This window comes from Oncorhynchus tshawytscha, linkage group LG14 (assembly GCF_018296145.1).
Source record: "Oncorhynchus tshawytscha isolate Ot180627B linkage group LG14, Otsh_v2.0, whole genome shotgun sequence".
NCBI classification, from domain to species: domain Eukaryota; kingdom Metazoa; phylum Chordata; class Actinopteri; order Salmoniformes; family Salmonidae; genus Oncorhynchus; species Oncorhynchus tshawytscha.
This window is the reverse complement of record NC_056442.1, coordinates 1,104,456-1,131,345: the sequence shown is the minus strand read 5'-3', so window position 1 is coordinate 1,131,345 and position 26,890 is coordinate 1,104,456. Positions and strand designations below refer to the sequence as shown.

Below are 26,890 nucleotides of genomic sequence, written 5' to 3'. Positions count from 1 at the left end.
CCCTCTTTCTCTCTCTCCTTCCCCTTCTCTCTCCTCCTCCCCTCCTCGTCCACCTCTTTCCTCTCTCTGAGCAGCAGGCCATGTTGTTGGAGCAGCAGAGAATCCACCAGCTGAGAAACTATCAGGCTTCCATGGAGGCAGCCGGTCTGTCAATCACCTTCCCAGGTCACCGCCCCCTCTCCAGGGCCCAATCGTCTCCGGCCTCCGCTTCCTCCTTCCCCATCTCTGTCCCGCCTCCTGAGCCTCCCACCAAACCTCGCTTCACCACAGGTTGGTAGTAATGCTCTTCTCTTTTTATATCAATCAAATGTATTTGTAAAGCCCTTTTCCATCAGCAGATGTCACCAAGTGCTGTACAGAAACCCAGCTTAAAACCTAAAACAGCAAGCAATGCAGATGTAGATTCATTTTTATATATTTCTCTGTCGCTCCTTTATCCCTCCTTATTTTGCTCTGTCAGTTTGTTGTTTCCACTTGTGTGTGTGTGTGTGTGTGTGTGTGCGTCAGTGGTAATATGCGTGTGTTCATTACAATGCGTGTGTTTGTGCTAATGTCCTGGGTTCTACCTGCAGGGTTGGTGTATGACTCTCTGATGCAAAAGCACCAGTGTATGTGCGGGAACACACACACCCATCCGGAGCACGCCGGGCGCATCCAGAGCATCTGGTCCAGACTGCAGGAGACAGGACTTAGGGGACAGTGTGAGGTACATTCTAAAGCCTTCAACCATCCTTCTCTTTGCTATTCTCTGTTATAGAATCATTTTTAATGCTATTTGTAGTCTTCAAACAAGCGTGAATTTAATGAATTTCTGTTGCTAGGAGTTACCAACGGATGCATAAACATACATCATTGCTTATCCTTTCCATGTACTTTGTCATTTGTGATTCACTTAAACACAGAGAATAAAACAAATGAATAGAAAGGAAATGTTGCATGTCTCCATTTTGTTTGTGTGTGTGTGTGTGTGTGTGTGTGTGTGTAGTGTATCCGTGGTAGGAAGGCCACTCTGGAGGAGCTCCAGACAGTCCACTCTGAAGCCCACGTCCTGCTGTATGGAACCAACCCCCTCCGACAGAAACTAGACTGTTCAGTCACGCCCATGTTGGTCAGATTACCATGTGGAGGAGTGGGGGTGAGTCTTCCTCTTCATCCTCCTCCTCCTTCTTTCTTCTCCTCCTCCTTTCTCCTCTGCCTCCTCCTATTTCTCCTCCTCAACCATCTTTCTCCTCCTCTTTTTTCCTCTGCCTCCTCCTATTTCTCCTCCTCCTTTCTCCTCTGCCTCCTCCTATTTCTCCTCCTCAACCATCTTTCTCCTCCTCCTTTCTCCTCTGCCTCCTCCTCTTTTCTCCTCTGCCTCCTATTTCTCCTCCTCAACCATCTTTCTCCTCCTCTTTTTTCCTCTGCCGCCTCCTATTTCTCCTCCTCAACCATCTTTCTCCTCCTCCTTTCTCCTCTGCCTCATCCTATTTCTCCTCCTCAAATCATTAACCCTGTTTTATATTTTGGCAATGAACCCATTTATCTACTTCACCAAAGTGCTAACTGATGTTAGCACAATAAATGGATGTCTATGGTAACAGCTATCATGCTAGCTTATGGTCACATGCAAGCTGTTACCACAGACGTCCAGTCATTGTGCTTATGCTAGTTAGCAACTCCTTTCAAACTGCACGCAGACATAAAAATGGTCTCCACAAGTTCGTCTGACTCTGGGCAAGTAGATAAAGGGCTGCATTGCCAACATCCCAAAGTGTCCCTTTAACTGTGACAATGATGATGATGATTGCAGGTGGACAGTGACACCATCTGGAACGAGGTCCATTCCTCTACTGCAGTTCGTCTGGCTGTGGGTTCTGTGGTGGAGCTGGTGTTCAAAGTGGCCACTGGTGAACTGAAGGTGAGTCCTCTCTACCCTCTTCTCCTTTTCATCCCTCTATCCCTCCATTAAGGTTAGGTCTCTCTACCCTCTTCTCCTTTTCATCCCTCTATCCCTCCATTAAGGTGAGTCCTCTCTACCCTCTTCTCCTTTTCATCCCTCTATCCCTCCATTATGGTTAGGTCTCTCTACCCTCTTCTCCTTTTCATCCCTCTATCCCTCCATTAAGGTGAGTCCTCTCTACCCTCTTCTCCTTTTCATCCCTCTATCCCTCCATTATGGTTAGGTCTCTCTACCCTCTTCTCCTTTTCATCCCTCTATCCCTCCATTAAGGTGAGTCCTCTCTACCCTCTTCTCCTTTTCATCCCTCTATCCCTCCATTAAGGTTAGGTCTCTCTACCCTCTTCTCCTTTTCATCCCTCTTAAGGTGAGTCCTCTCTACCCTCTTCTCCTTTTCATCCCTCTATCCCTCCATTAAGGTTAGGTCTCTCTACCCTCTTCTCCTTTTCATCCCTCTTAAGGTGAGTCCTCTCTACCCTCTTCTCCTTTTCATCCCTCTATCCCTCCATTAAGGTTAGGTCTCTACACTTTTTCCCCCCTTCACAAAGAATGCACTCAATCTCTCCCCCTCATGGATGGAGTTGTGGGTAATGTAGTTGTTGCATCTGGTTCCCAGAACGGCTTTGCTGTGGTTCGACCCCCTGGACACCATGCAGAAGAGAGCACTCCCATGGGCTTCTGCTACTTTAACTCAGTAGCCATCGCAGCCCGGCTGCTCCAACAGAGACTCAACGTCTGCAAGATCCTCATAGTAGACTGGGTGAGTTTGTGCTGGTCCTTCACCTGACCTTTTAAAGAGAAAGTAGGTTTTGTAAATGACTGTAGAATTACCATTGGATGTAAGAAAAAGAAAAAATTGGACAATGGTCATCTGATTGGCCATGTGTGCTGTCCATCAGGATGTTCACCATGGCAACGGGACCCAGCAGGCATTTTACGATGACCCCAACGTGCTGTACCTGTCTCTCCATCGATACGACGATGGAAACTTCTTCCCTGGCAGCGGAGCACCCGACGAGGTAATGGTGACACATCTCATGGGAACGTGTGTGTGTGTGTGTGTGTGTGTGTGTGTTCTCATGGCTATTCCTCCCATCCTTTCTCTGTCAGGTGGGCAGTGGTCCAGGAGTAGGTTTTAACGTTAACATGGCCTTCACCGGGGGGCTGGAGCCACCTATGGGAGATGCAGAGTACCTGGCAGCCTTCAGGTAAAACACAACACTTAACCCACCAGACATGCCACCAGGGGTCTTTTCATAGTCCCCAAATCCAGAGCAAATTCAGGAAAGCGTACAGTATTATATAGAGACATTATTGCATGGAACTCCCTTCCATCTCATATTGTTCAAATAAACAGGAAACCTGGTTTAAAAAAACTGCAACACCTCATGGCACCATCCTCTCCCCTATTTGACCCAGATAGTGTGTGTGTACAGTATGTATTGATGTGTGTACAGTGTGTATTGATGTGTAGGCGATGTGTGTACAGTGTGTATTGATGTGTAGGCGATGTGTGTACAGTATGTATTGATGTGTAGGCGATGTGTGTACAGTATGTATTGATGTGTGCACAGTATGTATTGATGTGTAGGCGATGTGTGTACAGTATGTATTGATGTGTAGGCTGTGTGTGTACAGTATGTATTGATGTGTGTACAGTATGTATTGATGTGAAGGATGTGTACAGTGTGTATTGATGTGTGTACAGTATGTATTGATGTGTGTACAGTGTGTACAGTGTGTATTGATGTGTGTACATTGTGTACAGTGTGTATTGATGTGTAGGCGATGTGTGTACAGTATGTATTGATGTGTAGGCGATGTGTACAGTATGTATTGATGTGTGTACAGTGTGTATTGATGTGTGTACAGTGTGTATTGATGTGTGTACAGTGTGTATTGATGTGTGTACAGTATGTATTGATGTGTGTACAGTGTGTATTGATGTGTGTACAGTATGTATTGGCGATGTGTGTACAGTGTGTATTGATGTGTGTACAGTGTGTATTGATGTGTAGGCGATGTGTGTACAGTGTGTATTGATGTGTAGGTGATGTGTGTACAGTGTGTATTGATGTGTGTACAGTATGTATTGATGTGTAGGCGATGTGTGTACAGTGTGTATTGATGTGTAGGTGATGTGTGTACAGTATGTATTGATGTGTGTACAGTGTGTATTGATGTGTAGGCGATGTGTGTACAGTGTGTATTGATGTGTGTACAGTATGTATTGATGTGTAGGCGATGTGTGTACAGTATGTATTGATGTGTGTACAGTATGTATTGATGTGTAGGCGATGTGTGTACAGTGTGTATTGATGTGTAGGCGATGTGTGTACAGTATGTATTGATGTGTAGGCGATGTGTGTACAGTATGTATTGATGTGTGTTCAGTATGTATTGATGTGTAGGCTGTGTGTGTACAGTATGTATTGATGTGTAGGCGATGTGTGTACAGTATGTATTGATGTGTAGGCAATGTGTGTATTGATGTGTAGGCGATGTGTGTACAGTATGTATTGATGTGTAGGCGATGTGTGTATTGATGTGTAGGCGATGTGTGTACAGTATGTATTGATGTGTAGGCTGTGTGTATTGATGTGTAGGCGATGTGTGTACAGAATGTATTGATGTGTAGGCGATGTTACAGTATGTATTGATGTGTAGGCCATGTGTGTACAGTGTGTATTGGTGTGTAGGCGATGTGTGTACAGTGTATTGATGTGTGTACAGTGTGTATTGATGTGTAGGCGATGTGTGTACAGTATGTATTGATGTGTGTACAGTGTGTATTGATGTGTAGGCGATGTGTGTACAGTATGTATTGGTGTGTGTACAGTGTGTATTGATGTGTAGGCGATGTGTGTACAGTATGTATTGATGTGTAGGCCATGTGTGTACAGTATGTATTGATGTGTAGGCCATGTGTGTACAGTGTGTATTGATGTGTGTACAGTATGTATTGATGTGTGTATTGATGTGTAGGCGATGTGTGTACAGTGTGTATTGATGTGTGTACAGTATGTATTGATGTGTGTACAGTGTGTATTGATGTGTAGGCGATGTGTGTACAGTATGTATTGATGTGTGTACAGTATGTATTGATGTGTGTACAGTATGTATTGATGTGTGTACAGTATGTATTGATGTGTGTACAGTATGTATTGATGTGTAGGCGATGTGTGTACAGTATGTATTGATGTGTAGGCGATGTGTGTACAGTATGTATTGATGTGTAGGCGATGTGTGTACAGTATGTATTGATGTGTAGGCGATGTGTGTACAGTATGTATTGATGTGTAGGCGATGTGTGTACAGTATGTATTGATGTGTAGGCGATGTGTGTACAGTATGTATTGATGTGTAGGCGATGTGTGTACAGTATGTATTGATGTGTAAGCGATGTGTGTATTGATGTAGGCAATGTGTGTACAGTATGTATTGATGTGTAGGCCATGTGTGTACAGTATGTATTGATGTGTAGGCGATGTGTGTAAAGTATGTATTGATGTGTAGGCGATGTGTGTACAGTATGTATTGATGTGTAGGCGATGTGTGTACAGTGTATTGATGTGTAGCGATGTGTGTATTGATGTGTAGGCGATGTGTACAGTATGTATTGATGTGTAGGCGATGTGTGTACAGTGTATTGATGTGTAAGCGATGTGTGTGTATTGATGTAGGCAATGTGTGTACAGTATGTATTGATGTGTAGGCCATGTGTGTACAGTATGTATTGATGTGTAGGCGATGTGTGTACAGTATGTATTGATGTGTAAGCGATGTGTGTATTGATGTAGGCAATGTGTGTACAGTATGTATTGATGTGTAGGCCATGTGTGTACAGTATGTATTGATGTGTGTACAGTGTGTAGGCGATGTGTGTACAGTATGTATTGATGTGTAGGCGATGTGTGTACAGTATGTATTGATGTGTAGGTGATGTGTGTACAGTGTATTGATGTGTAGGCGATGTGTGTACAGTATGTATTGATGTGTAGGCGATGTGTGTACAGTATGTATTGATGTGTAGGCCATGTGTGTACAGTATGTATTGATGTGTAGGCGATGTGTGTACAGTATGTATTGATGTGTAGGCGATGTGTGTACAGTGTGTATTGATGTGTATACAGTGTGTATTGATGTGTAGGCGATGTGTGTACAGTATGTATTGATGTGTAGGCCATGTGTGTACAGTATGTATTGATGTGTAGGCCATGTGTGTACAGTATGTATTGATGTGTAGGCGATGTGTGTACAGTATGTATTGATGTGTGTACAGTGTGTATTGATGTGTAGGCGATGTGTGTACAGTATGTATTGATGTGTAGGCCATGTGTGTACAGTATGTATTGATGTGTAGGCCATGTGTGTACAGTATGTATTGATGTGTAGGCCATGTGTGTACAGTATGTATTGATGTGTAGGCAATGTGTGTACAGTATGTATTGATGTGTGTACAGTATGTATTGATGTGTGTACAGTGTGTATTGATGTGTAGGCGATGTGTGTACAGTGTGTATTGATGTGTGTACAGTGTGTATTGATGTGTAGGCGATGTGTGTACAGTGTGTATTGATGTGTAGGCGATGTGTGTACAGTATGTATTGATGTGTGTTCAGTATGTATTGATGTGTAGGCTGTGTGTGTACAGTATGTATTGATGTGTAGGCGATGTGTGTACAGTATGTGATGTGAGTATGTGATGTGGCGATGTGTGTACAGTATGTATTGATGTGTAGGCGATGTGTGTATTGATGTGTAGGCGATGTGTGTACAGTATGTATTGATGTGTAGGCTGTGTGTATTGATGTGTAGGCGATGTGTGTACAGAATGTATTGATGTGTAGGCGATGTGTGTACAGTATGTATTGATGTGTAGGCGATGTGTGTACAGTATGTATTGATGTGTAGGCCATGTGTGTACAGTATGTATTGATGTGTAGGCCATGTGTGTACTGGTGTGTAGGCGATGTGTGTACAGTATGTATTGATGTGTGTACAGTGTGTATTGATGTGTAGGCGATGTGTGTACAGTATGTATTGGTGTGTGTGCAGTGTGTATTGATGTAGGTAGGCCATGTGTGTACAGTATGTATTGATGTGTAGGCCATGTGTGTACAGTATGTATTGATGTGTAGGCGATGTGTGTACAGTATGTATTGATGTGTGTACAGTATGTATTGATGTGTAGGCGATGTGTGTACAGTGTGTATTGATGTGTGTACAGTATGTATTGATGTGTAGGCGATGTGTGTACAGTGTGTATTGATGTGTAGGTGATGTGTGTACAGTATGTATTGATGTGTGTACAGTGTGTATTGATGTGTAGGCGATGTGTGTACAGTGTGTATTGATGTGTGTACAGTGTGTATTGATGTGTAGGCAATGTGTGTACAGTATGTATTGATGTGTGTACAGTATGTATTGATATGTGTACAGTGTGTATTGATGTGTAGGCGATGTGTGTACAGTGTGTATTGATGTGTAGGCGATGTGTGTACAGTATGTATTGATGTGTGTTCAGTATGTATTGATGTGTAGGCTGTGTGTGTACAGTATGTATTGATGTGTGTAGGCGAGTATGTGTGTACAGTATGTATTGATGTGTAGGCGTGTGTGTATTGATGTGTAGGCGATGTGTGTACAGTATGTATTGATGTGTAGGCGATGTGTGTATTGATGTGTAGGCGATGTGTGTACAGTATGTATTGATGTGTAGGCTGTGTGTATTGATGTGTAGGCGATGTGTGTACAGTATGTATTGATGTGTAGGCGATGTGTGTACAGTATGTATTGATGTGTAGGCGATGTGTGTACAGTATGTATTGATGTGTAGGCCATGTGTGTACAGTATGTATTGATGTGTAGGCCATGTGTGTACAGTGTGTATTGGTGTGTAGGCGATGTGTGTACAGTGTATTGATGTGTGTACAGTGTGTATTGATGTGTAGGCGATGTGTGTACAGTATGTATTGGTGTGTGTACAGTGTGTATTGATGTGTAGGCCATGTGTGTACAGTATGTATTGATGTGTAGGCCATGTGTGTACAGTATGTATTGATTGATGTGTAGGCATGTGTGTACAGTATGTATTGATGTGTAGGCGATGTGTGTACAGTGTGTATTGATGTGTGTACAGTATGTATTGATGTGTGTACAGTATGTATTGATGTGTGTACAGTATGTATTGATGTGTGTACAGTATGTATTGATGTGTGTACAGTATGTATTGATATGTGTACAGTGTGTATTGATGTGTAGGCGATGTGTGTACAGTGTGTATTGATGTGTACAGTATGTATTGATGTGTGTACAGTATGTATTGATGTGTGTACAGTATGTATTGATGTGTAGGCGATGTGTGTACAGTATGTATTGATGTGTAGGCGATGTGTGTACAGTGTGTATTGATGTGTAGGCGATGTGTGTACAGTGTGTATTGATGTGTAGGCGATGTGTACAGTATGTATTGATGTGTAGGCGATGTGTGTACGATGTGTGTACAGTGTATTGATGTGTAGGCGATGTGTGTATTGATGTGTAGGCGATGTGTGTACAGTATGTATTGATGTGTAGGCGATGTGTGTACAGTGTATTGATGTGTAGGCGATGTGTGTATTGATGTAGGCAATGTGTGTACAGTATGTATTGATGTGTAGGCGATGTGTGTACAGTGTATTGATGTGTAGGCGTATGTGTGTGTGTATTGATGTAGGCGATGTGTGTACAGTGTATTGATGTGTAAGCATGTGTGTATTGATGTAGGCAATGTGTGTACAGTATGTATTGATGTGTAGGCGATGTGTGTACAGTATGTATTGATGTGTAGGCCATGTGTGTACAGTATGTATTGTATTGATGTGTGTACAGTATGTATTGATGTGTGTACAGTATGTATTGATGTGTAGGTATTGATGTGATGTGTGTACAGTATGTATTGATGTGTAGGTGATGTGTGTACAGTGTATTGATGTGTAGGCGATGTGTGTACAGTGTATTGATGTGTAGGCCATGTGTGTACAGTGTATTGATGTGTAGGCCATGTGTGTACAGTGTATTGATGTGTAGGCGATGTGTGTACAGTATGTATTGATGTGTGTACAGTGTGTATTGATGTGTAGGCTGTGTGTACAGTATGTATTGATGTGTAGGCCATGTGTGTACAGTATGTATTGATGTGTAGGCCATGTGTGTACAGTATGTATTGATGTGTAGGCAATGTGTGTACAGTATGTATTGATGTGTGTACAGCATGTATTGATGTGTAGTATTGATGTGTGTACAGTATGTATTGATGTGTAGGCCATGTGTGTACAGTATGTATTGATGTGTAGGCCATGTGTGTACAGTATGTATTGATGTGTAGGCCATGTGTGTACAGTATGTATTGATGTGTAGGCAATGTGTGTACAGTATGTATTGATGTGTGTACAGTATGTATTGATGTGTGTACAGTGTGTATTGATGTGTAGGCGATGTGTGTACAGTGTGTATTGATGTGTGTACAGTGTGTATTGATGTGTAGGCGATGTGTGTACAGTGTGTATTGATGTGTAGGCATGTGTGTACAGTATGTATTGATGTGTGTTCAGTATGTATTGATGTGAGGCTGTGTGTGTACAGGCTGTGTGTGTACAGTATGTATTGATGTGTAGGCGATGTGTGTACAGTATGTATTGATGTGTAGGCGATGTGTGTGTATTGAGTATGTATTGATGTGATGTGTGGCGATGTGTGTATTGATGTGTAGGCGATGTGTGTACAGTATGTATTGATGTGTAGGCTGTGTGTATTGATGTGTAGGTATTGATGTGTGTACAGAATGTATTGATGTGTAGGCGATGTGTGTACAGTATGTATTGATGTGTAGGCGATGTGTGTACAGTATGTATTGATGTGTAGGCGATGTGTGTACAGTGTGTATTGATGTGTGTACAGTGTGTATTGATGTGTAGGCGATGTGTGTACAGTGTGTATTGATGTGTAGGCGATGTGTGTACAGTGTGTATTGATGTGTGTACAGTGTGTATTGATGTGTAGGCGATGTGTGTACAGTGTGTATTGATGTGTGTACAGTGTGTATTGATGTGTAGGCGATGTGTGTACAGTGTGTATTGATGTGTGTACAGTGTGTATTGATGTGTAGGCGATGTGTGTACAGTGTGTATTGATGTGTGTACAGTGTGTATTGATGTGTGTACAGTGTGTATTGATGTGTGTACAGTGTGTATTGATGTGTGTACAGTGTGTATTGATGTGTGTACAGTGTGTATTGATGTGTAGGCGATGTGTGTACAGTGTGTATTGATGTGTGTACAGTGTGTATTGATGTGTGTACAGTGTGTATTGATGTGTGTACAGTGTGTATTGATGTGTAGGCGATGTGTGTACAGTGTGTCGTTCTGTCCTTGATCTGTTCTTGTCTTAATGTTCCATGTGGACCTCAGGAAGAGGAGCTGCTGCTTTCACAACAGATAATGATTCTAATAAAATACCAAATATCAAAAAAAAGTTGCGAAACCCACCAACTCTCTCCTCTTTCCCTCTCCCTAGGTCTGTGGTGATGCCCATAGCTAATGAATTTTCTCCTGACGTGGTGCTGGTGTCCTCAGGCTTCGACGCCGTCGAGGGTCACCCTCCTCCCCTAGGCGGTTACACCCTCACCTCCAAATGTACGTTTGTGTAAAGTAGCACTGGTGCAATGATGTCTGGATCTGTTCTTTTGTTAGCTGACCCCTGAGGTCCAGACACACAACATGACAGACAGAAGATGTGGACACCACTCATTTAATGGGGTGTCCACATACTAGTGTCATGCACTGTATTCTTTGCTGCTGTGGTGTACAGTGCATTCTGGAAGTATTCAGACCCCTTGACTTGTTCCACATTTTGTTGCGTTACAGCCTTATTCTAAAATGGATTAAATAAAAAATGTTTTATCAATCTACACACAATACCACATAATGACAAACATTTTGCAAATGTATCCCCAAAAAACTAACAAATACCTTATTTACTTATAAGTATTCAGAGCCTTTGCTATTAGACAAAACATTTTGCTCAGGTTCATCCTGTTTCCATTGATCACCATTGATTGGACTTGATTTGTAAAGGCACACACCTGTCTATATAAGGTCCCACAGTTGACAGTGCATGTCAGAGCAAAAAACAAGCCCCCAAGAATCTTCCTAGAGCTGGCTGCCCGGCCAAACTGAGCAATCGGGGGAGAAGGGCCTTGGTCAGGGAGGCAACCAAGAACCCGATGGTCACACTGACAGAGCTCGTCTGTGGAGATGGGAGAACCTTCCAGAAGGACAACCATCTCTGCAGCACTCCACCAATCAGGCCTTTATGGTAGAGTGGCCAGACGGAAGTCACTCCACAGTAAAAGGCACATGACAGCCTGCTTGGAGTTTGCCAAACGGCACCTAAAGACTCTGACCAGGCGATGTGATTCTCTGGTCTGATTTAAACCAAGATTGAACTGTTTAGCCTGAATTCCAAGCGTTACGTCTGAAGGAAACCTGGCACCATCCCTACGGTGAAGCATGGTGGTGGCAGCATCATGCTGTGGGGATGATTTTCAGCGGCAGGGACTACGAGGCTAGTCAGGATCTAGGGAAAGATGAACGGAGGAAAGTACAGAGATCCTTGATGAAAACCTGCTCCAGAGCGATCAGGACCTCAGACTGGGCCAAAGGTACAGCTTCCAACAGGACAACGACCTTAAGCACACAGCCAAGACAACATAGGAGTAGCTTTGGGACTGAATGTCCTTGAGTAGCCCAGCCAGAGCCTGGAATTGAACCAGATCGAACATCTCTGGAGAGACCTGAAAATAGCTGTGCAGTGACTCTTCCCCCCCAGCGACGTTCCCCATCCAACCTTAGAGCTTGAGAGAATCTGCAGAGAAAAATGGGAGAAACTCCTCAAATACAGGTGTGCCAGGCTTGTAGTGTCATACCCAAGATGACTCGATGCTGTAATCACCAACGTTGCTTCAACAAAGTACTGAGTAAAGGGTCTGAATACTTATGTAAATGTGATATATTCCGTTTTTTTTAATACATTTGCAAAATTTCCAAAAACCTGTTTTTGCTTTGTCATTGTGGGGTATTGTGTGTAGATTGATGAGGAAAAACATTTATTTAATCAATTTTAGAACAAGGCTGTAACGTAACAAAATGTGGAAAAAGTCAAGGGGTCTGAATACTTTCTGAATGCACTGTATTGATGATCCCTCTCTCTGCCCCTCCCTTCACACACACACCCTCTCCTGCAGGTTTTGGGTACCTGACACGTCAGCTGATGACCCTGGCTGAGGGTCGCGTGGTGCTGGCATTGGAGGGAGGTCACGACCTCATGGCCATCTGTGACGCTTCCGAGGCCTGCGTCTCCGCTCTGCTGGGCAACCAGGTGAGGGAAGAATGGAGAAAGGAAGAGGGGGGTCAGGAAGGGTAATGATAAGACTAGATCATTTATAGTGGTCTGGTGAAGAACTGAAAAGGAGAGGGAATGGATGAATGGTGAAGATGGACTGGTGTGTGTCCAGTTATCAGATACACACTCTCAAACGGTGCTTTGTGTTGTCCACAGCTGGATCCTCTCCCTCAGACGCTTCTGGAGCAGAGACCCAACCAGAATGCTGTGTGCTCCATAGAGAAGGTTATAGAAACACACAGTGAGTACCAAGCACAGTTTCCTATCTGAGATTGAAGAGGCAGGAAGTTCTCCCTCCACTTACTCCAGTCTTAAAGGTTGAGTAAGTTAGATTTTTTTGTCCACAAATTTACCCATATTTCTATTAGATGTACTGTAAATAGTTTGATTAGTGAATGCCGTAATTTAATTACAGTGCCTTGCGAAAGTATTCGGCCCCCTTGAACTTTGCGACCTTTTGCCACATTTCAGGCTTCAAACATAAAGATATAAAACTGTATTTTTTTGTGAAGAATCAACAACAAGTGGGACACAATCATGAGGTGGAACGACATTTATTGGATATTTCAAACTTTTTTAACAAATCAAAAACTGAAAAATTGGGCGTGCAAAATTATTCAGCCCCCTTAAGTTAATACTTTGTAGCGCCACCTTTTGCTGCGATTACAGCTGTAAGTCGCTTGGGGTATGTCTCTATCAGTTTTGCACATCGAGAGACTGAAATTTTTCCCATTCCTCCTTGCAAAACAGCTCGAGCTCAGTGAGGTTGGATGGAGAGCATTTGTGAACAGCAGTTTTCAGTTCTTTCCACAGATTCTCGATTGGATTCAGGTCTGGACTTTGACTTGGCCATTCTAACACCTGGATATGTTTATTTTTGAACCATTCCATTGTAGATTTTGCTTTATGTTTTGGATCATTGTCTTGTTGGAAGACAAATCTCCGTCCCAGTCTCAGGTCTTTTGCAGACTCCATCAGGTTTTCTTCCAGAATGGTCCTGTATTTGGCTCCATCCATCTTCCCATCAATTTTAACCATCTTCCCTGTCCCTGCTGAAGAAAAGCAGGCCCAAACCATGATGCTGCCACCACCATGTTTGACAGTGGGGATGCTGTGTTCAGGGTGATGAGCTGTGTTGCTTTTACGCCAAAAATAACGTTTTGCATTGTTGCCAAAAAGTTCAATTTTTGTTTCATCTGACCAGAGCACCTTCTTCCACATGTTTGGTGTGTCTCCCAGGTGGCTTGTGGCAAACTTTAAACGACACTTTTTATGGATATCTTTAAGAAATGGCTTTCTTCTTGCCACTCTTCCATAAAGGCCAGATTTGTGCAATATACGACTGATTGTTGTCCTATGGACAGAGTCTCCCACCTCAGCTGTAGATCTCTGCAGTTCATCCAGAGTGATCATGGGCCTCTTGGCTGCATCTCTGATCAGTCTTCTCCTTGTATGAGCTGAAAGTTTAGAGGGAGGGCCAGGTCTTGGTAGATTTGCAGTGGTCTGATACTCCTTCCATTTCAATATTATCGCTTGCACAGTGCTGCTTGGGAAATCTTTTTGTATCCAAATCTGGCTTTAAACTTCTTCACAACAGTATCTCGGACCTGCCTGGTGTGTTCCTTGTTCTTCATGATGCTCTCTGCGCTTTTAACGGACCTCTGAGACTATCACAGTGCAGGTGCATTTATACGGAGACTTGATTACACACAGGTGGATTGTATTTATCATCATGAGTCATTTAGGTCAACATTGGATCATTCAGAGATCCTCACTGAACTTCTGGAGAGAGTTTGCTGCACTGAAAGTAAAGGGGCTGAATAATTTTACACGCCCAGTTATTGATTTGTTAAAAAAGTTTGAAATATCCAATAAATGTCGTTCCACTTCATGATTGTGTCCCACTTGTTGTTGATTCTTCACAAAAAAATACAGTTTTATATCTTTGTTTGAAGCCTGAAATGTGGCAAAAGGTCAAGGGGGCCGAATACTTTCGCAAGGCACTGTATTTTGTAAGATACTGCTCCTTTTTTTTTTGCTGAAATCAAATTGTAGCTATCGCGCTAGCTGTTAAGGCCAAACCTAGCTTTGAATCATGGGAATTTTTTGCACTATGCAGAAATTCTTTCTTCCAAAGCACGTGTTGCTAGGCAACCCCCGGACTTGCCCGGGCAGGCCTGCCCCTTCCTGGGCTATAGCCAGTGTGAGAAATGTTTGTGCTCTGAAACTAAATACTACAAATAGTATCTAAATACTACACTCTGACCCACAAAACAGGATAGTGCTAGACAAATCAAGGAATGTGAACTTCAAAGCGTGATGTAGTTTTATTGGGATTTGCAGCGGTTGTTGGTAAGTAATGAATCTGCTAGCTTCTGAAGTTAACTTACTGATCCTTTAACATTGTTCCCTCTCTCCTCCATTCCTCCCTCTCACCTCTCGCTCCCTCTCCCCTCTCTCCTCCATTCCTCCCTCTCCCCTCTCTCTCGCTCCCTCTCCCCTCTCTCTCGCTCCCTCTCCCCTCCTCGCTCCCTCTCCCCCCTCGCTCCCTCCCCCCTCGCTCCTCTCCCCCTCGCTCCCTCTCCCCCTCGCTCCCTCTCCCTCCCTCTCCCCCTCTCTCCCTCCTCGCTCCCTCTCCCCCTCGCTCCCTCTCCCCTCGCCCCTCTCTCTCGCTCCCTCCCCCTCGCTCCCTCTCTCTCGCTCCCTCTCCCCCCTCTCTCTCGCTCCCTCTCCCCCTCTCTCCGCTCCCTCTCCCCCTCCCTCTCTCGCTCCCTCTCCCCCTCGCTCCCTCTCTCTCGCTCCCTCTCCCCCTCTCCTCTCCCTCTCCCCCCTCTCTCTCGCTCCCTCTCCCCTCTCTCTCGCTCCCTCTCCCCCTCGCTCCCTCTCCCCCCTCGCTCCCTCTCCCCCCTCGCTCCCCCTCCCCCTCTCTCCCTCGCTCCCCCTCGCTCTCTCCTCTCGCTCCCTCTCCCTCGCTCCCTCTCCCCCTCTCTCCCTCCCTCTCCCCCCCTCGCTCCCTCTCCCCCTCTCTCCCTCTCTCCCCTCGCTCCTCTCTCCCCCTCGCTCCTCTCCCCCTCGCTCCCTCTCTCCCCCTCGCTCCCCTCCCCCTCGCCCCTCTCTCTCGCTCCCTCTCTCTCCCTCTCTCTCTCGCTCCCTCTCCCCCTCTCTCTCTCTCTCTCCTCTCTCCCCCTCTCTCTCCTCTCCCCTCTCTCTCTCCCTCCCTCTCTCTCTCGCTCCCTCTCTCTCCCCTCTCTCTCTCGCTCCCTCTCTCTCCCTCCTCTCTCGCCCCTCGCTCCCTCTCTCTCGCTCCCTCTCCCCTCTCTCTCTCCCTCCCTCTCTCTCCCCTCTCTCTCCCTCGCTCCTCCTCTCTCTCTCTCGCTCCCTCTCTCTCCCTCTCTCTCTCGCTCCCTCTCTCTCCCTCTCTCTCTCGCTCCCCTCTCTCTCCCTCTCTCTCTCCCTCTCCTCGCTCCCTCTCCCCTCTCTCGCTCCCTCTCTCTCCGCTCCTCTCTCTCCCTCTCTCTCTCGCTCCTCTCTCTCGCTCTCTCTCCCTCCCTCTCTCCCTCTCGCTCCCTCTCTCTCCTCCCTCCCTCCGCTCCTCCCGCGCTCCCCTCTCTCTCAAACCATCTCCTCGCTCCTCCTCGCTCCCCTCTCGCTCCCTCTCTCCGCTCCCTCGCTCGCTCTCGCTCTCCCTCTCGCTCGCTCCCCTCGCTCGCTCCCGCTCGCTCCCTCTCGCTCGCTCCCTCTCGCTCGCTCCCTCTCGCTCCCTCCCGCTCGCTCCCTCTCGCTCGCTCCCGCTCGCTCCCTCTCGCTCCCTCTCGCTCGCTCCCTCTCGCTCCCTCTCGCTCGCTCCCGCTCGCTCCCTCTCGCTCGCTCCCGCTCGCTCCCTCTCGCTCGCTCGCTCCCTCTCGCTCGCTCGCTCCCTCTCGCTCGCTCCTCTCTCGCTCCCTCTCGCTCGCTCTCGCTCCCTCGCTCCCTCCCTCTCGCTCGCTCTCGCTCCCTCGCTCCCTCTCCTCCTCCTTCTCCCTCCCTCCTCTCGCTCTCGCTCCCTCCCTCTCTCGCTCTCCCTCCCTCCCTCCGCTCGCTCCCTCCCTCTCGCTCCCTCGCTCCCTCCCTCTCGCTCCCGCTCTCGCTCCCTCCCTCTCGCTCTCCCTCTCGCTCCCTCTCGCTCCCTCTCGCTCCTCGCTCCCTCCCTCTCGCTCCCTCCCTCCCTCTCGCTCCCCTCGCTCCCTCTCGCTCTCGCTCCCTCCCTCTCGCTCCACCTCTCGCTCCCTCCTCTCGCTCCTCTCGCTCCATCTCTCGCTCCCTCTCGCTCCCTCCTCGCTCCCTCGCTCCCTCCCTCTCCCTCCCTCCCTCTCGCTCGCCCTCCCTCTCGCTCGCTCCCTCTCGCTCTCGCCCTCGCTCCCTCCCTCTCGCTCGCTCCCCTTCTTTCCCTCCCTCCTCCCGCTCGCTCCCTCTCCTCCTCGCTCCCTCTCGCTCCCTCGCTCCCTCCGCTCCTCGCTCCCTCTCGCTCCCTCTCCCTCCCTCTCGCTCCCTCGCTCCTCCCTCTCGCTCCCTCCCCTCCTCCCTCTCGCTCCCCTCGCTCCTCCCTCGCTCCCTCGCTCCCTCCCTCTCGCTCCCTCGCTCCCGCTCCTCTCGCTCCCTCGCTCCTCCCTTCGCTCGCTCCCTCCGCTCCCTCTCGCTCTCTCGCTCCCCTCCCTCCCCTCCTCCCTCGCTCCCTCCCCTCTCGCTCGCTCCCCTCTCGCTCCCTCGCTCGCTCCCTCTCGCTCCCTCTCGCTCCCCCCTCCTCGCTCCCTCCCTCCGCTCCGCTCCCTCTCGCTCCCGGCTCCCTCTCGCTCCTCCCTCTCGCTCCCGCTCCCTCGCCTCTCCCTCCCGCTCCTCTCGCTCCCTCCCTCCTCGCTCCCTCCTCTCGCTCCCTCCCTCTCTCTCGCTCGCTCCCTCCCTCCTCGGACCCTCGCTCCTCCTCCTCTCGCTCCCTCCCTCGCTCCCTCTCGCTCGCTCGGACCCTCGCTCCCCGCTCGCTCCCTCCCTCTCGCTCCCTCCGCTCCCTCCCTCCCTCCCTCCTCCCTCTCCTCCCTCCGCTCGCTCCCTCCCTCTCCCTCCCTCGCTCCGCTCCCGCCCCCTCCCTCTCGCTCGCTCCCTCTCCCGCTCCCTCCCTCTCGCTCCCGCTCCCTCCCTCCCTCTCGCTCGCTCCCGCTCCCTCCCTCCCTCTCGCTCGCTCCCGCTCGCTCCCTCTCGCTCGCTCCCGCTCGCTCCCTCTCGCTCGCGCTCCCTCCCTCCCTCTCGCTCGCTCCCGCTCGCTCCCTCTCGCTCGCTCCCTCCCTCTCGCTCGCTCCCGCTCGCTCCCTCTCGCTCGCTCCCTCCCGCTCGCTCCCTCCCTCTCGCTCGCTCGCTCCCTCTCGCTCTCTCGCTCGCTCGCTCCCTCTCGCTCGCTCGCTCCCTCTCATCTCGCTCGCTCGCTCCCTCCCTCCCTCCTCGCTCGCTCCCTCCTCGCTCGCTCCCCTCCGCTCCCTCCTCTCCCTCTCGCTCTCTCTCGCTCGCTCCTCCCGCTCTCTCGCTCGCTCGCTCCTCCCGCTCGCTCCCTCCCTCTCGCTCGCTCGCTCCCTCTCGCTCTCTCGCTCGCTCGCTCCCTCTCGCTCGCTCGCTCCCTCTCGCTCCCTCCCCCTCGCTCGCTCGCTCGCTCCCCCTCGCTCGCTCGCTCCCCCTCGCTCCCTCCCCCTCGCTCGCTCGCTCGCTCCCCCTCGCTCGCTCGCTCCCCCTCGCTCGCTCGCTCCCCCTCGCTCCCCCTCGCTCCTCTCGCTCGCTCCCTCCCCCGCTCGCCCCCCTCGCTCGCTCGCTCCCTCTCCCCGCTCGCTCCCTCTCGCTCGCTCGCTCCCTCTCGCTCCCCTCCCTCCTCGCTCCCTCCCCCTCTCTGGCTCCCCTCCCTCTTTCCTCCTCCCTAAACCTCCCTCCGCTCGCCTCCCCCTCGCTCGCTCCTCCCTCGCCCCTCTCCCCGCTCAGGCTCCTCGCTTCCCTCCTCCCTCTCCCCTCGCTCCCTCCCCTTTCTCCTCGCTCCCCCTCGCTCGCTCCCTCTCCCCCTCGCTCGCTCGCTCCCCCTCGCTCCCCCTCGCTCGCTCCCCTCGCTCGCTCGCGACTCGCTCGCTCCCCTCCCTCGCTCCCCCTCCTCGCTCGCTCCCTCTCCCCCTCGCTCGCTCCCCCTCCTCGCTCGCTCCCTCTCCCCGCTCCCCTCTTTCTCCCCCTCTCCCCCTCTCTCTCCCCTCTCTCTCGCTCCCTCTCCCCCTCTCTCCCCTCTCTCTCGCTCCCTCTCTCCCCTCTCTCTCGCTCCCTCTCCCCCTCTCCCCTCTCTCTCGCTCCCTCTCCCTCTCTCTCGCTCCCTCTCCCCGCTCCCTCTCCCTTTCTCTCCCCTCCCTCTCCCCTTTCTCTCGCTCCTCTCCCCTCCCCTTCTCTCGCTCCCCTCCCCCTCCTCTCCCCTTTCTCTCGCTCCTTTCTCTCCTCTCCCTTTCTCTCGCTCCCTTTCTCTCGCTCCCTCTTCTCTCGCTCCCTTTCTCTCGCTCCCTCTCCCTCGCTCCCTTTCTCTCGCTCCCTCTCCCCGCTCCTCCCCTTTCTCTCGCTCCCTCTCCCCTCTCTCTCGCCCTCCCTCCCTTTCTCTCGCTCCTCTCTCCTCTCTCTCGCCCTCCCTCCCTCTCTCTCGCCCTCCCTCCCTCTCTCTCGCCCTCCCTCCCCCTCTCTCTCGCCCTCCCTCCCCCTCTCTCTCGCCCTCCCTCCCCTCTCTCTCGCCCTCCCCCCCTCTCTCTCGCCCTCCCTCCCCTCTCTCTCGCCCTCCCTCCCTCTCTCTCTCGCCCTCCCTCCCCTCTCTCTCGCCCTCCCTCCCTCTCTCTCGCCCTCCCTCCCTCTCCTCCTCCCTCCCTCTCTCGCCCTCCCCTCTCTCTCGCCCTCCCCCTCTCTCTCGCCCTCCCCTCTCTCTCGCCCTCCCTCTCTCTCGCCCTCCCTCTCTCTCTCGCCCTCCCTCTCTCTCGCCCTCCCTCTCTCTCGCCCTCCCTCTCTCTCCCCCTCCCTCTCTCTCGCCCTCCCTCTCTCTCGCCCTCCCTCCCCTCTCTCTCGCCCTCCCTCCCCTCTCTCTCGCCCTCCCTCCCCTCTCTCTCGCCCTCCCTCCCCTCTCTCTCGCCCTCCCTCTCTCTCGCCCTCCCTCTCTCTCGCCCTCCCTCTCTCTCGCCCTCCCTCTCTCTCGCCCTCCCTCTCTCTCGCCCTCCCTCCCCTCTCTCTCGCCCTCCCTCCCCTCTCTCTCGCCCTCCCTCCCTCTCTCTCGCCCTCCCTCCCTCTCTCTCGCCCTCCCTCTCTCTCGCCCTCCCTCTCTCTCGCCCTCCCTCTCTCTCGCCCTCCCTCTCTCTCGCCCTCCCTCTCTCTCGCCCTCCCTCTCGCCCTCTCCTCTCGCCCTCCCTCCCGCCCTCCCTCTCGCCCTCCCTCTCGCCCTCCCTCTCGCCCTCCCTCTCGCCCTCCCTCTCTCGCCCTCCCTCTCGCCCTCCCTCCCTCTCGCCCTCCCTCTCGCTCCCCTCTCGCTCTCGCCCTCCCTCTCGCTCCCCCTCTCGCTCTCGCCCTCCCTCTCTCGCCCTCCCCCTCCCTCTCGCCCTCCCTCTCGCCCTCCCTCTCTCGCCCTCTCTCCCTCCCTCCCTCCCCTCTCTCCCCTCCCTCCCCCTCCCTCCCTCCCTCTCTCTCCCTCCCTCTCTCTCCCTCCCTCTCTCTCTCCCTCCCTCTCTCTCCCTCCCTCTCTCTCCCTCCCTCTCTCTCGCTCCCTCTCTCTCGCTCCCTCTCTCTCGCTCCCTCCCCTCTCTCGCTCCCCTCCCTCTCTCTCGCTCCCTCTCTCTCGCTCCCTCTCTCGCTCCCTCTCTCCCTCTCTCTCGCTCTCCCCCTCTCTCTCGCTCCCTCACCCCCTCTCGCTCCCTCTCCCCCTCCGCTCCCTCTCCCCCTCCTCTCACCTCTCTCGCTCCCTCTCCCCCTCTCTCGCTCCCCTCTCTCCTCTCGCTCCCGCTCCCCCTCTCTCGCTCCCTCTCCCCCCTCGCCTCATCTCCCTCTCTCGCTCCCTCTCCCCCTCTCGCTCCCTCTCCCCCTCTCCTCTTTCCCTCCTCTCTCTCTCCCTCTCACCCCTCTCTCGCTCCCTCTCACCCCTCTCTCGCTCCCGGCTCCCCCTCTCTCGCTCCCGCTCCCCCTCTCTCGCTCCCGCTCCCCCTCTCTCGCTCCCGCTCCCCCTCTTCCCTCCCCCTCTCCCGCTCCCCTCTCGCTCCCCCCTCTCTCGCTCCCCCCCTCTCTCGCTCCCCCTCTCTCGCTCCCCCTCTCTCGCTCCCGCTCCCCCTCTCTCGCTCCCGCTCCCCCTCTCTCGCTCCCCCTCGCTCCATCCCTCTCTCGCTCCCCCTCGCTCCATCTCCCTCTCTCGCTCCCTCTCCCTCGCTCCATCTCCTCTCTCGCTCCCTCTCCTCTCCCTCGCTCCCTCTCTCCCTCCCCTCCCTCCCTCGCTCCCTCCCGCTCTCTCCTCTCCCTCCCGCTCTCCCTCGCTCCTCCCTCTCCCTCGCTCCCCCCGCTCTCCCTCCCTCCCCTCCCCCCTCCCTCCCTCCCCTCCCCCCTCCCTCCCTCCCCCTCCCCCTCCCTCCCTCCCCTCCCCCTCCCTCCCTCTCCCTCCCCCTCCCTCTCCCTCCCTCTCTCCCTCCCCCTCCCTCTCTCCCTCCCCCACCCTCTCTCCCTCCCCCCTCTCTCCCTCCCTCCCCTCTCTCCCTCCCTCCCCCTCTATCCCTCCCTCCCCTCCCTCCCTCCCTCCCTCTCCCTCCCTCCCTCCCTCTCCCTCCCTCCCTCCTTCTCCCTCCCTCCCTCCCTCCTTCTCCCTCCCTCCCTCCCTCCTTCTCCCTCCCTCCCTCCTTCTCCCTCCCTCCCTCCCTTCTCCCTCCCTCCCTCCCTCTCTCCCTCTCCCTCCCTCCCTCCCTCTCTCCCTCCCTCCCTCCCTCTCCCTCCCTCCCTCCCTCCCTCTCTCCCTCCCTCCCTCCCTCCCTCCCTCCCTCCCTCCCTCTCTCCCTCTCTCTCCTCTCTCTCTCTCTCCTCTCTCTCTCTCTCTCTCTCTCTCTCTCCCTCTCTCCAGGTAAGTACTGGCGCTCCATGCAACGTGGCTCCCCCAGGCTGGGCCTGTCTGTGCTGGAGGCTCAAAGAGGAGACTCGGAGGAGGCTGAGACCGTCAGCGCCATGGCCTCTCTCTCTGTGGCCAACAAACAGAGGTAGGTAACCATAGCTACTATCATCTAGTTCTATTGAAATGCACCCGTTTTGCTAACGCACCTTTCTCTCCTCTTGTTCCCCTTAGCAGGTCGGAGGAGGAACCCATGGAGGAGGAAGCACCATTATAGCGGGGGAAGCACAAGGGCGTTGCACCGTGACTGTCGGCCTCTGCAGCTCGGAAGACTACCTTCTGGAGAGTCTCGACTGTCCCTTTCATTTTGTCCCTCCGCGCCGTGCCTATCACCTTGATTGGCAGCTCCTCTGCCAATGAGAGAGAGGGATGGGCTTCAGAGTAGGGAGTCAATGGGGATACGATATGAAGGATGGAAGTGACAAAGCGCTGCAGCCAGGCAGCTCAGCGTGGTCAGCTCACCGTGACTCTAAAGAGACGTTTGTTCCTGCCAGTCAGACTGAGGCAGCCCCAGAAGACACCCCAGCACCGAAGCAGGGCGTGGGTTCTCTGAGTGGAGGCGGATAATGGAAGTCTTACTCCTGAAGGGAAAGATCTGGTGCTTTACAGAGCTCCCCCGTGGCCAAATATGGAGACAGAGGACAGGACAAGTCCGGCTGTCACACACAGCGTGGACATTTATTTTCTCTCCTGCTTTTATCCCCCTAAATGGAGGACATGCTACTGATGGAGATGGTGGTTACTGATGAGAGATGGCGGACAACAAAGCCCCTAGGAGCATTATCGGGCTGTCATTGGCTGAGGACAGTAGACTTGACTGTGGTTGGCCGTTGAGCAAGCGGCCTTTGCCGTTATTGGATGATGAAGCTATTGGATCTTTGCCTTATTGATGCAGCTGGTAGTTCTGTGATGGTCCACCAATGAGAGAGTGCCTTTGTGAAGCTCTGATGGATTTCAGGATTGTGTCAGAAATGAAGATTGCCTTAAATGATGATCCTGACCAGGGGAGAGAGAGAAATACATTTTCCTGTTTGACAGAGGATGGGATGGTGGAAAAAAGGATCTTTCAGCATGTTTACCAGGATTGTGATGTAGACAGCGTTTGTCTCTCACAGCCTCTTTTAGAGGTCATTGTACCTTTGGATTGATATATTTTTCTGTAAAAATGCTTCAAAAGGTAGTTGCAAGCAAACATTTGAACCGTTCAACTTCCAGTTGATTTGTAAAGCACTGTTGAAGGTTAGCATTTAGCCTTATGTAGCTTCCTTTATCACAACCAATCGCTAACGGAGAAAAAGCATGTCTCACCAGAAAGACCTGTCGGTTGCAAGGTTAGAAAGTTATCCAAAAAGAACTAGTCGAGCAAAAAAAAGCCAAAGCATGAGTTTGCATCCAGCTCTTTCGTACCACGAGTAACAGCAGGCATACACAGTATTATTACTGGCTTTTCATACCAAGCACACTGTTCGAGAGCTAACGGATCAAACATGTATGTCTCAACCTTTTTGTTAAATAATTATTGAATTCCAATGTATTGTTTGGCAACTACCTTAGTTAATAGTTACTATAAACATCTTGTCATGTATATTGAATTGAACATATTGTAAAGCCGAGTGTTAATTTGCCATCTTTGAAACTATCATTTCCACATCAAGCTAGTCAATTGACTATACCATCATCAACTTTTTCTTAATCAACGATCTCAAGTGGGTGACAATTCTATTCTTGGCATGTATGAAAATCTCTAGTTTTTAACATACTTTTTATATTTGCATATTTGTCATTTTGCATTGTTACTCTGTACAGTTGATGTGCCACTTGCTCTTAGTGTCCTCATCATGCATTGGGATGGAGATCAGCCTTTCTACTTTATACCATGATTCCAGCAATTGTCTATTTACTTACAAAATGATCCAGTTTACAGAGATTCTACAAATATATTATATCCGTAGCCTACATGAGAGCTATGAGCTATGACGTTGTGAAAGAGAATAGCTATGGCAAAGATGGTCTCACTCCAGTAAATAACTCTAAAAACCTTATGTGGGGGGGTTGAGGTTGACTGCACTGTTTTAAACTGGCCCTGGTTAGAGCAGCCCTGCACTCAGCAGCACTGTATGTGGTCTCTGTTCCACACATCACTCTGAACACAAAAAGGGGAACACACTGATTTGTTTTTGTACTGTATTGTTCCTGGCTGCACTGTAGCTAGACTAGACTAGACTAGCATGGGGCATTTTAAAGACACTTCGCTTTCGCGTTTGACTTCATTGGGACCAACCAAAATGACATACCGAGGTTACTTTTGACACCATAACACACTGTTGTTGATTTGATAGCATGGTTACTGCTGTCCTGCCATGGTTACTGCTGTGTTGCCATGGTTACTGTACATTAGCATACCTCGACTTCAGAAAATGTTGTGACATCACTTCTTCCTGTCGTAGCTACATTAGTCGGGTTGTCAAGAAACCGGAGTCATGATATTAGTGGGTTGGCATGGTCTCATTGTAGTTCAAACTATTCTCATCCCTAGTAAATAACTCTTTAGTTTTCAATAATGTTCTTACACTAATTTTGGTAGTATCATGTTTCCTTTTCATGATTTAGTAAACATTCTATTTTTTTTGCTTTGCTTTGTGTTTGCTCTCAGATTCACCATTCCTATGAATTGTTTCAGAGCCCCAGGGTTTGGTATGTTCCTTTAAAAAACATTTCTTTAACATTTTTTTATTTTTCTTTCATGACCTCTAATTCTCTGCATGGTTTGTCTGTCCGCATGCCTGTCTGGCTGTACGTCTGTGTAACACTGTATTTGCACAGTAGAAGAAAACTGGAGGACTAAATCCTATCCCAGAAAACCCAGCGTGAATGTCTCTTCTTCTTTGGTGTACTAAGGATACAAAGGACTTGTCAAAATGAATTCCACATTAGATTCTTTTTAAATAATTAAATGCTCAGTTTTTGTGGGGAAATTACCCAGCACTTAAACAAGATAATGGACAATAGACTTGACTGTGTTTAGAGTAAGAGGAATATGGATTAGCTAGCCTAATCTCCGAGTGTATTTATGCTGGCTTCACATGCTCATGGGAAATGGGGAAGTGGAACAATTAGGTCCGACATGATTGTGTTTAAGTGCTTTTGAAGTCGGAAAAATTCTTCAACCAATAGGATTTTAGCTATCTTATCAAGGTTGCTAATAATAAAGTTAGCTAGATTGCTGAACATTGACAATATGGTGAGGTCGTAGTTGTCAAACTGATTTGTTATTTTTTGGTTGAAAAGGTCAAAGGTCAGTGGTGAAACATAACTCGCCAACCTGGGCAACAACATTTTCAGAGTTTCCCACCTGAAATTCCGACTTGGAGGGTTGCTCAAGTGAAACTTCTCAGTTGGAAATAGGAACTTCCGATACCACATGAACGTGGCATTACATCTATCTAGACTGCTTGTCTCTCCCTAAGAGTGTTTCTAGGTGTTGGGGACAGACACACAAAGTAGACAATGGCTAAAACATCAGACCTTTAAAACACTCCAAATGTGGTTGATTGGGAAGGGAATTTTCTGCAGACTCTTATCCACTTAAGCCAGTTGTATTTAAAACCACTGTGGTTAAAAAGAGCTATTCTCGGTTTACAAATGTAAATGTTAGTTATTTTTGTTGTCTTTCCATTCCATTGTTACAAATGATATCTTGTTGGGACCTATATGCTTTTGACATTTTGTCTCAGACATAAACTCTAAAATATATTTCTGAAAAATGAAGTTGTCTTGTGTGTTAATTGTGATGCTATATTTATGAATCCAAAAATGTATAGTTACCAGACCTATGTCAAGTCAATATGTTCTTGAGTATCAAAGGCCCTGTCCAGAAACCACAACCGTCCTAGGCAATGGTGTAGATCTGGGCCAGTATTCATAAAGCGTCTCGGAGAAGAGAGTCCTGATCTAAGATCAGTTTGGCCTTCTTGATAATGAATTAAGATTACTGAACAGAAGACCCTAGATCAGCACCCCTACTCTGAGACGTTTGATCCGTACGACCACTGAAATGATTAGAGACCCTGAGAGAGTTTGGGGAGAGAGTCTCTTTGTTTGCTACTCTCTGGGTGAACCATGTACCTGCACGGTGGTCGTAACAGCAGTGTGACACATTGTACTGTAACTTCCCCTGCTACTCGCTGGGTGAACCATGTACCTGCAGGGGGGTCGTAACAGCAGTGTGACACATTGTACTGTAACTTCCCCTGCTACTCTCTGGGTGAACCATGTACCTGCAGGGTGGTCGTAACAGCAGTGTGACACATTGTACTGTAACTTCCCCTGCGACTCTCTGGGTGAACCATGTACCTGCAGGGTGGTCGTAACAGCAGTGTGACACATTGTACTGTAACTTCCCCTGCGACTCTCTGGGTGAACCATGTACCTGCACGGTGGTCGTAACAGCAGTGTGACACATTGTACTGTAACTTCCCCTGCTACTCGCTGGGTGAACCATGTACCTGCAGGGGGTCGTAACAGCAGTGTGACACATTGTACTGTAACTTCCCCTGCGACTCTCTGGGTGAACCATGTACCTGCAGGGTGGTCGTAACAGCAGTGTGACACATTGTACTGTAACTTCCCCTGCGACTCTCTGGGTGAACCATGTACCTGCAGGGTGGTCGTAACAGCAGTGTGACACATTGTACTGTAACTTCCCCTGCTACCTACCTGCAGTGGGTGAACCATGTACCTGCTACTCTCTGGGTGAACCATGTACCTGCAGGGTGGTCGTAACAGCAGTGTGACACATTGTACTGTAACTTCCCCTGCTACTCGCTGGGTGAACCATGTACCTGCTACTCTCTGGGTGAACCATGTACCTGCAGGGGGTCGTAACAGCAGTGTGACACATTGTACTGTAACTTCCCCTGCTACTCGCTGGGTGAACCATGTACCTGCTACTCTCTGGGTGAACCATGTACCTGCAGGGGGGTCGTAACAGCAGTGTGACACATTGTACTGTAACTTCCCCTGCTACTCGCTGGGTGAACCATGTACCTGCAGGGGGTCGTAACAGCAGTGTGACACATTGTACTGTAACTTCCCCTGCTACTCTCTGGGTGAACCATGTACCTGCAGGGGGGTCGTAACAGCAGTGTGACACATTGTACTGTAACTTCCCCTGCTACTCTCTGGGTGAACCATGTACCTGCAGGGTGGTCGTAACAGCAGTGTGACACATTGTACTGTAACTTCCCCTGCTACTCTCTGGGTGAACCATGTACCTGCAGGGGGGTCGTAACAGCAGTGTGACACATTGTACTGTAACTTCCCCTGCTACTCTCTGGGTGAACCATGTA

General features: G+C 50.1%; 1 protein-coding gene across 4 annotated transcripts in view; it reads left to right on the top strand.

The window, feature by feature from the left end:
• The window catches only part of LOC112266332 (histone deacetylase 4-like), a 74,627-nt gene extending 51,890 nt beyond the window's left edge, over window positions 1-22,737 (top strand). For 3 of the 4 annotated variants that reach the window (XM_042296709.1, XM_042296707.1, XM_042296710.1), the window contains 12 exons: window positions 75-270; window positions 573-706; window positions 986-1,135; window positions 1,793-1,900; window positions 2,556-2,699; window positions 2,839-2,958; window positions 3,050-3,147; window positions 10,496-10,614; window positions 12,225-12,358; window positions 12,539-12,623; window positions 21,498-21,630; window positions 21,717-22,737. In XM_042296709.1, the coding sequence (XP_042152643.1) occupies window positions 75-270; window positions 573-706; window positions 986-1,135; window positions 1,793-1,900; window positions 2,556-2,699; window positions 2,839-2,958; window positions 3,050-3,147; window positions 10,496-10,614; window positions 12,225-12,358; window positions 12,539-12,623; window positions 21,498-21,630; window positions 21,717-21,759 (1,464 nt within the window). In that variant the 3' untranslated portion in view covers window positions 21,760-22,737. The remainder of the gene's footprint in view (window positions 1-74; window positions 271-572; window positions 707-985; window positions 1,136-1,792; window positions 1,901-2,555; window positions 2,700-2,838; window positions 2,959-3,049; window positions 3,148-10,495; window positions 10,615-12,224; window positions 12,359-12,538; window positions 12,624-21,497; window positions 21,631-21,716) is intronic. The other variant, XM_042296708.1, reaches the window with a different exon arrangement.
• The last annotated feature ends 4,153 nt before the right edge of the window (window positions 22,738-26,890 follow it).